Raw genomic sequence first — 12,792 nt, 5'->3', positions numbered from 1 at the left:
AAGGAGTATAAAACTGGCATAACCCATCCGAAGAAGTGGGTTGTAGCCCACGAAAGCTTATGCTCTAATAAATTTGTTAGTCTCTAAGGTGCCACAAGTACTCCTGTTCTTTTTGCGGATACAGACTAACACGGCTGCTACTCTGAAACCAAAATGATGCTGACTCCCAGGATTTACACTGCTAGCGGCAGTAGAGAGATGCCAGATTTACACTAGATTGCGACCAGAATCTGAAAAAGAAATCGGGCTCAGCTGTTTGTTTACAGGGCGGACAGAATGAAAACACCTACGTTACCCAGAGCTAGGGGGGAAGAAGAGCCTTCGCACTGTTAAAGCCTGGCCCTGCAGGCAGGACGCCAAGATTTTATTCCCAGTTCTGTACTGGGCACTTGATCAAATCACTTACCTGCATGCTGTTTGGACGAGAGGGATCTTTCCCTCCTCCCGGCCAGCGGGGGACTTGCTGCTGGCAGCCCAGTAAGGGCTGTGCATAAAAAGGTACTAACGCTGTCAAGCAGTGAAGTCAGACGCCATAGACCGTTACTCTGCTGGTCCATGGCCCTACCCAAAACAGAGCAGCCACTGGGCCTGCTCTTGCCCTCTTGGGTTAATCAAGAGGGTGGCTAATTTCCCAAGAGAGGCACTGAAATAAGGGAGGGTGCCCCTTTGTAGCTGAATTCCTGCCTAAGTACCATGGTTGCTCTCTCCAACACAGGCCGACTCAGCGGCAGGTCCCAGGGGCTAGAGCAACAGCTCATTCCATGTTAAATGGTGGGGGGTTGGTTAAAGTACAGAAGCCAAGAATGGGCTGCCCTGGGCCGGCCGGGTTTGTCTACGCAGTGACGTAGCGCAGGGCAAGCCAGGGTGCAAATCGAAAGCTAGTGAGCGCCAGCGTCGCAGCCTGGCTTGCACTAAGTCACCATGCAGACAAGCCCTTAACTCCCCCCCGAGCTACTCCACCAGTCAGCGTTTCCTTGTGGGCTGCTGCTCAGCGATCACGCGACGAGCGGTAACGGAGGGGAAGTTGCTACGGCGGGGGTGGTTTGAGAGGCCTGGCGCAGGCTCCCACTCAAATGCTAGAACAGCCGTGTAAGATGGCCTGCCCGCCTGGAGCAAGCAGCACGCAGTAGTTCAGAGCCAGGCTGTAGCCCCTACCCTGACCCGGGCTGTGCTTGCTTGGAACAAGCTCACTCAGGAAGTGGCAAATACTTCCTAGCCTGTAATTCTACAACGGGCACCAGCAGTGGGGGGCCAGCCTACCCGCACAACCCCCGCTCTGGGCGAGGGGCCAGGGCTGGATTTGGAGTCTCTGTTAATGGGTAGTTGGCTACAGCAACATTATTTTTAAAATCCTTTAAGGTGAGAGATTTCCTTTCTCCTGGACATGAGAGCACAACCCCAGCAAGCAGCCTGACTCCCCCCTTCTGACTTAACTGTCCAACAGGTACAGCAGGCGAGCTGGTCCCGGCTGAGGTTGGGTATTAACCCTGGGGAAGGGGGCACTGGCCTCTCAACCCCTACGCCTCCCACCCCCGCACAGATAAATATGGATTTAGTCTTGAAAAAGTTTTTGCTCTGAAAAACTTCCCGCGATTCCATGAAGACACTAACGATTTTGCTATTACTACTGATTTTGCGGAAGATACAATGGTGATGGGCAGCCATATAAAACCCCACGATAGCCCCAGAGCCTCTTTTCTTCCTCCCCTTGGGAAGATCTGCTCCATCCTGAGGAAATGGCATAGATCTTGGAGAGAGGCCAAACAAACAAAATCACCCCTTTTCCATCACTGTAAGCGAGCCCCAGCATCTACCCCTCTCTGCCTTTGCGACAGATTTCATGTCCCAGGAACCTACAACCTCCTGCCTCAGACTGGTTTCGGGAAGGCAGCAAGAAAACGCCTCGCTGAACTGACCCCAGAGGAGAGGAGGGTTAGGAACAGCGAAGTAGTGAGCTGGAGCAGGAGCCAGTGAGTTCTAGCCCGCATCTCCTCCTGGCTCCCCTGCAGCAGGGAGAGCTGGCGCTGCGGCCTCCTCCGCGCGCCCTGAACTGAGCGGGGTTCAGGCATAGCGCACACAGCATCGGCTGGCGGCAGGCAAACAAACCAAGGCAGGGTAGTTGCAGGGTACTCTGCCTCTCGTACCCCCATCTGGTGCAGCATCAAGGCTTTTCCTCTCTAGGGAGCCTCCAGCCTGGGTAGGTGGCGTGGGCGTGTTTAAGCAGAGTGTGTACAGAGGTGCAACAGCAGGAGAGTGTATTTGGCAGCTGTCTTTTCTCACAAACAGCAACAACGCAGAAGACCCGCCCTGATCTTTCCAGCCAGCCCCAGCAGGGTTATTCAGGACACCCCACCCCACCCTGAATTTTAACCATGAAGTGTCTGGACCGCACGATAGGTGTCCTCCTGATCCCCCCAGAAGGGGCCTGCTGGGCTGGTCCTGGCACAGTGGTACCTCTTGGTAAACAGCCTCTCCCAGCCCGGGTTCATCTCATGGCAAACGTATAGACGTGGTAGATTTCGTCAGGGAAGTTCTCTTGCCTTTCTTCAGCCAGGAGATTGAGGCCTGCGCGCCGGACGATCGTCCGCACCACGTCCAGGTCCCGGCACACACTGCTGTCCACATCGTCCATGATGACTCCCTCCTGGGCCATGTTGTCCTTGATGACGACGATGCCATTGGGGCGCAGGCCAACCTTGCATCTCTTCAGGAAGTCAGACAGGTGGTCGTCAGTCAGGTGTCCTGGCAAGGGGAGAAGCACACAAGCGTTAGCAGGGACCATGGAGAACACAGACCAGTCATGAGCACGGGACCAGTATAGGAAGGGCCGAGTACTGCTGTATCTGTGTGGGGAACAGCTGGTGTTCTGTTGATCCACCCCTAGACGGGTGCGCGGGTCAGTTCTGCAGATCACGGCATCACCTAATGGATTAAGGCAAGCTGTTCTACCTGCCCTCCTCAGGTAACTCTCACACCAGCCAGTGCATAGCCTCAGTACAAGGGAACATAAGGAGGCTGGGGACAGCAAAACTGAATGGGCCTTTTCCATATGGCAGAGGTTCTCTTACCTATTACCCACTGGATCCAGATGACGTCATAGGAGTTGGGCTCGGGGCTGAAGTCCTGCAGGCCACAGCAGAAGTAGTTCCTCACTCGCCTGCCCTCGTCTCCCAGGTAGGTCCTCGCCTTGGTCAGGAAGTCCTCAGTCACATCCACCATGTCCACTGCTTTGAAGAGAGGCAACAGCAGCCTCTTGGTGATCCTGCCGATCCCAGCCCCACAGTCCAGGGCGCAGGTGGTTCCTGTCCTGTTAGGACCATCCTGAAATGAAAGTGAAAATGAGGGACAGGAGAGACATAACCCTGCCAAGAGGAACCTCAAAGCTCACAAACTACAACAGAGGGACGTGGCAATTGGCGCTGGGAACTGGATCGTGGCAATGCCAGCTGAGGGCCTCTTTTGTCGTAGAACAGCACGGTCAGTGGCACTACAAGCTGCCCTCATGTTGCCCGGCAGAGAGGAGATCCACTCCAACAGGGAGTGGGGGGCTCAGTCTCCACGGGTTATTCTATCCGTGGCCTCTCAGCTGAGATGCCAACAAGGGAGTTTCCCGCTCCCCACATTCACAGGCTGCATGGACACCTGGTTGCTACAGGTATTGAACTGAGATCATTTCCCAGTGGGCAGAGGTTTGGGGTTGGCTTCATGTGGCGCGATCAGCCAGACATCAGGACCACTCACAAATCCCCCTTTAACAGTGGGTGTGGATGACCAGCTAGGCCCTGAAGGCACTGGACAGCCAAAGGAAAGAGACAACGGTCCATCTTCCCCTGTGCAGAACGGTCAGGTCGCTAGACAGAGAGCTATGGAAAGCTGTGGGGTGGGAGAGAGCCACTCAGCAGGTGTTTGGAGCATGATGGACATCCTCCCACAGTTAAATTACAAGCTGTAGGACACCTTCGCCCCTCCCCAGACGGATCCAGACCACCTACCCGAAGGAATTTAAGCAGGAATTTTTTGGAGCTGTTGATGTCAATGCTGGAGATGTGGCCGTACCCACCCAGCATGCCGTCCACCGTGGGCGGCACATCCTTCCAGTATTTCTCAGCCTTGGAATAAAATTCCATCTCATCCTCCACCACCTCGCTTGTCATGCTGCTGAGTGGAATTGCCCCCTGGGTTAGGGACTTACCCCGCTCCTCAAAAGAGAGGAAAAGAAAACAAAGATACATCAGCCTGCCAGAAGCAAAAAGTCACTTTGCACCAAGAGCAGCACAAATCATGGAGACCAAGCAGGGCAACGTATTGTCAGGCCCTGTCTACAAGCCGCCAATGTTCATACCACCTGGGCCCATTCTGAACAGGGTTAAATGAGAAGAGTTTAACCACTGTGTTGTCCACGGTGTTCTCAATTGCAGGAGCAGCAGGAGGGCCTGGTTAATTTCACTTTACGGCTACTTGAGAAAGTTTGGGGCAGTGGCAAAAGCAGTGGAGCAACCTGCAGCCTTCCCCTTTGCAGCTATCAGGCCAGGGTTTCCCTTTCTTTTTTTCCCAATGAATATTGATGCCTGGGACACCACCCCCCTCATTAAGGAAGGTTTCCTACCAACCACCCGCAAACAGCTTCTCCCATCCCAAAAGCCCCGACAACTTCTCTCCCTTCCTGGCATCTGCTCTCTTCAAATCTATATGTGGGTTTGCCCTGTGTTCTTGGAGTTTCCATCCGTCAAGTGTTTGCAAATCCATTACAGCCTCCTTTTAAGAGCTCGCAGCCAGACGATACATACGGCGCTCTGCTAACCTTTCCTCCAAGTCATCCCTTCCTGCCCTTCTCGTTGACATGGTGAGATTCTGGGCAGCATCTTGGGGTTTTAAGCCACTTTTGCATCCTTCCAATCCTGAGCTCTTCACGGGGCCGCCCAATGAGCCACAGCACGGCATAGAATCTCTGCAGCTCCCAACACGCCCCCCCATCCCCAGCACATGCCCAGCTGCAGGGCTTGTGAGGGAGTCCTTGCAAGGCGGCCTTTAAAGCTGATTTCTGCTTGGCCTGCACTGACGGACGTCTCCCCCCAGCCAGATACAGGCTTTTAGGACCTTTCAGCTCCAATCTGGCCCTTTTATGCACCGTGAAGAGGCAGGCGAGGGGACGATGACCTCACCCCCGGTACCTATCTGGCAGGGACGTGCCCAGAACTGGACGCAACATCCCAGGTGTAGTCACACCATAACCACACGGTCATAACCCTGCTCCATGATGTGCATTTTCGGAGGCTGATCTCTCATTTTCACTCACCCGTCCCTTCCTACCCCTGCCTGAAAGCCTTATGAGAGTTACCATTTTATAGATTACATGTTTATCTAGGTTGACACCCCATCAATCACCCCCAATTACATCCAGGGTAGCTAAAAGTTATTCTAAGCACCTACCTGAAGACCGTAAATTTCAGTCATGACCATAAGTTGGACGCTTGGCAATATAATAAAGTCAAGGTATAATCAGGAATACAAGCTGTAAATTCCTAAAGACATCTCATAATTCAAACCACTGAGGACTTGATTCAGTGCGCTGAGGATTAAAAACTAGATTTAACATGGCCAAAGGGTAAATTCAAGGACTCCAAACACCTTTACAGCGAAAGAAACAGATGGTTTCGTGGACTAAATTTCCTGAGAAATATAAAAATCTTTTCAAGGGTAGCCTAAAGAGCTTCCAATACCCTGGCAGGATTTTAAACAGCAACAGAGAGGGAACAAAGTAAAAAGTATCCAGAAACTAATAGCTCAGGGAGGTGGTAACAGGTTATGGGAAGTCTCACCTTGATCACCAGCTCGAATCCAGCTTGGATTGCTAATGATGAAAAGCAGATCCCTGTTCTATGGCCTGTGTGGAAATAAATGGCTAGGTGTCAGTCCAGTGGCTATAGCGCACACGCAAATTCAATACCGCAAGTGTAAGCGATTAGCTACCATCTCAGCAAGGAACCATGGACTGAAGGGACCAGAGAGACTGAGTGTCTCTCTCTAACCTGCAGGGGGCTCCTGCACGTCAATGCTGAGGCACCTTCAGGTTTGTGATCTTGATGCCTGCACTATTCCTGTTGTGGGGATCTCAGCGGGTGTCAGTCATCAGGGCAGCCACACATGACAGATGTTAGCGATGCCCCTCAAGGCACAACTGGAAGGGGCTTAAATACTATGGGGACAAGGGCAATGTAAGAACCTACAGAATAGGGCCGTCAGCCCCGCACCTTTCATCAGCAGTAAATTCCCTTTAAAGACACTTACGATGCAATGCATCCCTGATCGGGGGGGGGGGGGGGGCATGAGTATTGGGTTCTGTGCCCCAATTTAAACCTTCCTTTGAGGACTTGAGTTGGGCAAATTTCACTGCCCCGGAGAGGGACACAATCCCATGCTCTAGGTGTCCCTAAGCCTCTGACTGCCAGATGCTGGGACTGGAGGACAGGAGATGGATCACTCGATAATTGCCCTGTTCTGTTCATTCCCTCTGAAGCATCTGGCATTAGCCACTGTCGGAAGACAGGATACTGAGCTAGATGGACCATTGACCTGACCCCTTACGGGCATTCTTGCGTTCTTATGGACCGGAAAAGGGTTGTGGCAACCCTTCACAGAGGAGGCGGCAATATTCCAGTGGGACATCGGCACTTTAAGGGCTTGTCTACACTACAAATGCTGTGCTGGTAACACCAGCAAATCTAGCTTGAGTTGCTAGTGACCAAAAGCCAAAAGCCGTCTAATGGAGACGCAGCTTCTACTGACAAAAGTTCTTTCGCTGGCATAGTTACCCCACTTCCCCGGACAACGTAAGTTACGCTGGCAGAGGGACTCTTTGCACACACACTAGGGCTTTTGCCAGCACAGCTCTGTCAGGCAGAGGGCGTGATCGTTTTCCCCACACTCCTGGCTGACATAACTATGTTGGCAAAACTTTGTCCCGTGGACCAGGCCTAAGAGAACGGACCAGGTCCACAGAGGAAGCACTGGGAGTTCGTTTTGCCCTTGGTAGGTTAGGGCCTTACCCTGCTCCATGTGAAATTAACGAGACCAGGTACTTAGGGAAACAAAGACACTTGAGCACAACTCAGAGATACTGGTGTTAAACTGAGGAGAATTTAGGTGGTTTTTTTTTTTTTTTTTTTTTAGGCTCCACTGCTCAGATCTGCCCCCGAATCACTGCAGGGATTGGGGCCCCTCTCTGCGTGCCTCCTTGCTCAGGCTGATGGGAAGAGGGAGTATCAGTGTTTGGAGGCCTGTGTCTGACTCCCAAAAGAAGTAAAGAAAGATGCCCAAGTCATTGCTGCCTGGTCCCCAGTGAGCTCCCACAACAAGCCCTCCTCCTAAGGCATCCACGCAGGCATTTCACAAGCATGCGGGACACCTGAGAGTGCCAGGAGCGCAGGTGACAACTGTGGCAGCCAGCACCTTCCTCCTGGGACGCTGCTCTGGTGCTGTCATGTGAAACTGGCGGCTCAAAGCCAAAGGGCGGGTCCTGCAGCCGGGCTCCTATCTCCAGGGCCCCTATCTCCAGCTGTCAGGCCAAAGAATGCACTCTGCACTCGACCCCAGCAGCCGGCACTCCAGTCACATGAGCATGCAGGAGTGTGACAGAGTCTGCTAAATATACATCTGCTGCCTCTTTGCATGCCAGGGTAGTTCCAGGTTTCCAACCAGACGAGCACTGAGTATACTCTATACCCAGACGGTGCCAGCAATCCCAGGGCAGAGAACATGGAACCACATCTTCCCTGCTATTGGTCAAAATCCTGCCTACAACAGGGTGTAAGTCCGGGCAGGGTCTGGCCAAGTGGACCCATATCTGCCCTAGGGGCTTTCACTCTTGCAGCTACCCCAGTGGCTAAAATCCCAGCCTAGGCAAGACCCAAGAGTTCAACGTTTCAGTACATGGCTCTCAGAAAGACCAACCAAGTGGTGCTTCAGCTGAAGAAGCGCCTGACTTGGCATGCCAGGGGCATTTGCATGATGCTGTTTTGTTACGTGCCCTCACCGGTCAGAGGAGTCACTGCACTCTCAGGAGAGAGCGGATTTGTTCTACCTTCCTACCGCAGTAAGAGTCAGATTGAAACACTGAACCCCCTTGAACCACTCTCTTCTGGAGGGGAACCTAATTGGCCCCGGGCACTCATACCCTTGTAGTGTAGCCAAGGCCTCTGATTGCCAGTACATGGGGAAATGTAATTCTCCCCGAGGGCAGCCGAACCAGCAGAGGGAGCTATAGAGTAAACAGCACACAGGGTGTTTTACCGCCATATTAGTCAGTGCAGTGGTAGAGACACCCGCCCAGGCCCCATCAGAGTTTTCCCCATTACTGGCGCTACATGGGTGCAGAAGTACAGATCCATATTTTGCTAGACTCAGCAGGTGGAAATAAACTCAGGCTCCAACCACATCCTTCTCATGTGAAAGGCAACCCCAGAACATTACACGGCACTGGCGACACACCAGCCCCAAAGCTGTGTACAAAGCTAAGGCTGGTCAAGCTTTTTGTCCCTTGCACCAACAAAGAGGCCTAGGGCACTGCGGCGATGCAGACAACGGTGCTTTTTCAGTGAAGGTTCCCCCGCCCTATCTCCTCAATCCGGCCCCACATTTTCAAACTTGGATCCGTGTTTAGACCCAACTATCAGTGGGGCTGGGCACCCACAGCCCCTACTAAAACGGTGTGAATCCAGCAGCTTTTATTTAGGTGCCTAAATTCATGCACTGAGTGTGAAAACTCTGGCCCCGGTGAATAGCGGCACACTGCATTCCCCAGCCTGCGGTGTGGCTGCTCATCGGGAGACCCTGGCACTGCCTAGCTGGGGAAGCCAGAAATGAACATGCCCCAGAGGCAGAAATCCGGCAAGCCCCTTCAGGCACCCTCATGCAGGATGCAGAAGACGACTGAAAAGCCCAACCCTTGTGCCCCTCCTCAGAGCACAGAGCAGAAAGATGTGGCTATGTACATGGTTGGGAGGTTTAACACCCCCTCTCCTTGCCAATTAAAGACCCCTGGGGCTAAAGAATCAAATGCCAGAATCAGCTAAAGCTAAAGCAGCAAATGCCAGAAGCCTAGATTGGGGGCATACAGGGAGATGACAGCTCCTCCAGAGATGGGAGGGAAGGCGCCCCTACTTCCAGGCACAGTGGGGATCCAAGCCCCATTCACAGCAGCTCTCCAACATCCTCCCCCACTTATCCTCCAACCCCATCCCCTGCAAGCGCACAGGGACTGCCCCATGCAAGATAACGCTGAACCCATCAGCAACCTCCTCCATGCAGTGATGCCCCCTTCTCACAAAAGCATTCACAGGCAGGCATCAGCAGCGAGCACAGGGGAGCCATGCTGCCAAAGGGGAGAGGGAGAAATGGGGAGCAGTGTGGAGGCCCTGGGTGGGTGGCAATTTCTCTGCAGAACTTGGGGTATCAGTGGACTAAGAAGGCTGAACCTCCTGCCTGCTCTGTGAAAGGGCAAACCAGGCCTACCCCCCCACCCCACCCTCCTGGCAAGATTGCTCAGGGAAGCAAATCCTCAGTGGACTTCGTCTACTCGACCTGTTTCTCAGCAGAAGGGCACAACACGGACTCTAAGGCCATGTCTACACTGGCACTTATGTCAGCAAAACTTTGTCGCTCGGGGGTGTGGGGAAAAAACCACCCCCCTGAGCGATGTAATTTTTGCCAGCAAAAGCACTCATGTGCACAGCGCTATGCCCGCGGGAGATGCTCTCCAGCATAGCGCTCGTTGAGCTGGTTTTATGTCGACGTTGGCATAACGCAGCTACATGAGCGTTCTTACAGCGGCACAGCTGTAGCGGTACAGCTGTGCCGCTGTTAGCTTGTACCTGTAGACATGGCCTAAGTGCTCAACTCAGCAATGTATTAGTGAGATTGCTAAAGGCAGGGGAACGAGACACAGGTCCCCGAGCCACGGACCCAGGTAAACAGTACGTAGCAGTGTGGTTAAGAAATAATACTTTGCACCTACAGCGCCCCTTTCATCCGAGGAGCTCAAAGCACTGAGATGTCACATAATGCAAGCCACACAAAGAGGGGTGTGTGCGTGCATGTGTGTGCACACACACCCTGACCATGGGGTGCACAGGGGCGCACACACACCTGATGTGGCGTTATTGACCATTTACAGGAGGAAAGCCACGTTTTGAGCTTTGGGGTGGGGATTTCCCAGATTCCCAGCTCCCCTTACAAATAAGCTCAGCCAGGACTCTTCACACACACCCCTTGAGGTTACCCCCAAATCCTGAAGATTCACCAGGGGAACCGAACTCGCGCTCCCTAGATTTCCACCTGCTGTGTGTACGGCGAATGAGTCTCCTGTGGCCAGGGCCCTGAGAAGATCAGCCTGGCATTAGCAACCAAGGACCGAAGCCTTCCCCATGTGCCAGGGTCTCTGGCTTGGAGGACCTGGCGCCCACGCAGAGGTCCGGCTGCCTGGGAGGCCCTGGGGCCGCTGGTGCATGGGGTGTCTGGGGGAGCCTGGGCCCGGTTTGGGGGTTCCTGGTTGATGGGGAGAGGCGGGGAGCACTGGGGAGGGTGTGTGCTACAGCGGACGGGGCTTCTCTCTCCAGGCCCGGGGCGGAGGAGGTGCCCCCGGGTCACCCCGCACTGGAGCAGCCCCGGGCTCCTAGCCTGCCTCTCCGCTCCCCCAGCTCCCGCGCCACGTGGGCCGGGCCGGCCGGGGGAACGCAGCGAGCCCAGGGCCTCGGGGGAACCGACCAGGGCAGGCCCGCTTCCCCCCTCCCTCCTCCCCGGGGAACCTGCTGCAGCTTCCTCCCCACCCCCGGTGCGAACTCACCCCGGGTCTGCAGCAGCTGGGGGGGGGGGAGCGGGGGTCTCCTCCCGTCCCAGCAGCAGCGATGCACCCCCTGGATTTCCCCCCCTCCTGCAGCAGCGGCGGCTGCACGCTGGCCTGCCTGCTCCTCCTCCGCTCGAGCGTAATTTCCTTAAATAGTTCAGAGTGAAAATCCCTCCCGTCAGGGCCAGGGGGAGAGATTTATTCCAGGTTACAGCAGGGAGCCACCTACCAGGGGGAGGGGAGTGAGAGCGCTGCTCCAGCTCCCCGGCTGGGCTCTGCCCCTCCCTCTCCAGACCAAGGCAGAGCCCCCAGGCATGAAGGCTTTTAGGAAATAACACCATGGGACCCAGGCAGGTTGAGGATGGCCGGAGAGTTAGGGCTGTTGTCAGAGCACACGCAGCTCAGACTGAGGCCTGGGCCGGTGTGGGCGCCCAGCGCCTCTGGAAATGTGGCCCTTTGTACCTCTGCGTGGTAGTTTCTGTCTCACTCCCCAGCCTTAAGGGCCCCAGAGGGTGTTTGCAGCCCATGCCCGTGCAACCCGATTTGCGAACGTTCGATTGGCACGGTGAGCTTTACTAGCGCTGCCCAAGCTAGTAAAGCGCATCTGGCCCCTTGGTCTCTCTCTGCGCAGCACTGCTGAAATGCAGCTGCCTATGGGGTGGAGAGCGGGGGCCAATTCGTGCACATCGATGAACAAAGAGGGCAAGGAAGGGAAATTTTGGGTGAAGGGCACCAGGGCAAACTTCCTGTTCTTAGGAGGGGAGGTATCCTGGAGCAGAGGTTATGGTCCTGGACTGGAAGTCAGAAAAGCTGGCTTCTGCCCTTAGCTGTGCCACTGACTGAGTGACCTCTGGAAAGTCACATCACCTCACGTCACAGCTCTGTGCCAAGTTTCTCCATTTGCAAAACTGAGTATTGACAGGTTTCTGAGTAGCAGCCATGTTAGTCTGTATCCGCAAAAAGAACAGGAGTACTTGTGGCACCTTAGAGACTAACTAATTTATTTGAGCATAAGCTTTTGTGGGCTACAGCCCACTTCATCGGATGCAAGCAGTGGAAAATACAGTAGGAAGATATATATATATATATATACACAGAGAACATGAAACAATGGGTGTTACCATACACACTATAAGGAGAGTGATCAGTTAAGGTGAGCTATTATCAGCAGGAGAAGGAAAAAAAGTATGTTCACATATTGTGATTCTGTAAAGCTGCTCGGGGTCTTTGTTTTTTCAATATTGACTAGTAGGGGGTTTTAATGCTTATCTACCAGCTAAGTGAGCGATGGCCCAGGGTGAGCCGTCACTAGCACAGGTACTTACATGGCCCCTGTTACCACAGTATCTGAGCAGCTCGCACCGTCCCTGTGAGGTAGGGGAGAGCCATTTCACGGTTGGGGAACTGAGGCAGAGAGACCAAGACCCGGATTCACAAAGGGATTGAGGTGTTGCCATGCTGAGCATGGCAGCGCCTGATTTTAGGAGCCCAGAAAATCCCAAGAACTGTGATTCACAAAGCCCGAGTTCAGCGCCTCGGCGCCCTGTACAATGAACGGGAAGGAAGGCCTTAGAACAGGGGTGGGCAAACTTTTTTGCCCGAGGGCCACATCTGGGTGGTGAAATTGTATGCAGGGCCATGAATGTAGGGCTGGAGCAGGGGATTGGGGTGTGGGAGGGAGTGTGGGGTGTGGGAGGGGGTGTGATGTGCAGGAAGGGGCTCAGGTCAGGGGGTCGGGGTGCAGGAGGGGTTGTGGAGTGCGAGAAGGGGCTCAGGGCAGGGGGTTAGGGGGCTCAGGGCAGGGGGCTGGGATGCGGGGTACAGGAGGGGTTCGGGGTGCAGCCCGGCACTGCTTGCCTCGAGGGGCTCTGGGGTGGCAGCGGCGCGCAGCAGGGCTAAGGCAGGCTCCCTGCCTGCCCTAGCCCCACGCCACTCCCAGAAGTGTCCAGCAT

At 54.4% G+C, this 12,792-nt stretch overlaps 1 protein-coding gene across 3 annotated transcripts; it reads right to left on the bottom strand.

The window, feature by feature from the left end:
• Nucleotides 1-2,238: 2,238 nt before the first annotated feature.
• On the bottom strand, nt 2,239-11,005 carry NTMT1 (N-terminal Xaa-Pro-Lys N-methyltransferase 1). Of its 3 annotated transcripts, XM_024193006.2 has the most exons (5): nt 10,841-11,005; nt 5,820-5,884; nt 3,993-4,199; nt 3,069-3,321; nt 2,239-2,742 (listed from the first exon to the last, which is right to left on the bottom strand). In XM_024193006.2, exons 3-5 carry the CDS (start codon nt 4,152-4,154, stop codon nt 2,486-2,488), a joined length of 672 nt encoding a protein of 223 aa, XP_024048774.1. In that variant the 5' UTR covers nt 4,155-4,199; nt 5,820-5,884; nt 10,841-11,005; the 3' UTR covers nt 2,239-2,485. The 3 variants fall into 3 exon arrangements, with proteins under 3 accessions (XP_024048774.1, XP_024048776.1, XP_024048775.1); XM_024193008.2 differs by lacking the exon at nt 3,993-4,199 and having other exon boundaries at nt 10,841-11,003; XM_024193007.1 differs by lacking the exons at nt 5,820-5,884; nt 10,841-11,005 and having other exon boundaries at nt 4,061-4,137.
• Between the last annotated feature and the right edge of the window lie 1,787 nt (nt 11,006-12,792).

Source organism: Terrapene carolina, unplaced genomic scaffold (assembly GCF_002925995.2).
Source record: "Terrapene carolina triunguis isolate 2854851 unplaced genomic scaffold, T_m_triunguis-2.0 Scaffold238, whole genome shotgun sequence".
Classification (NCBI taxonomy): Eukaryota; Metazoa; Chordata; order Testudines; family Emydidae; genus Terrapene; species Terrapene triunguis.
Note: the sequence above shows the minus strand (reverse complement) of the source record. Positions and strands in the feature narration are given on the sequence as shown.

What these genes read in the sequence shown, in the direction of transcription:
- NTMT1 (XM_024193006.2), bottom strand. Translation starts at nt 4,154, where the DNA reads ATGACAAGCGAGGTGGTGGAGGATGAGATGGAATTTTATTCCAAGGCT. An exon ending in TCCTGCTTAAATTCCTTCGG is followed by an intron (nt 3,322 to 3,992) that starts GTAGGTGGTCTG and finishes CTTTCATTTCAG; the next exon opens with GATGGTCCTAACAGGACAGG. An exon ending in CTGGATCCAGTGGGTAATAG is followed by an intron (nt 2,743 to 3,068) that starts GTAAGAGAACCT and finishes TCCCCTTGCCAG; the next exon opens with GACACCTGACTGACGACCAC.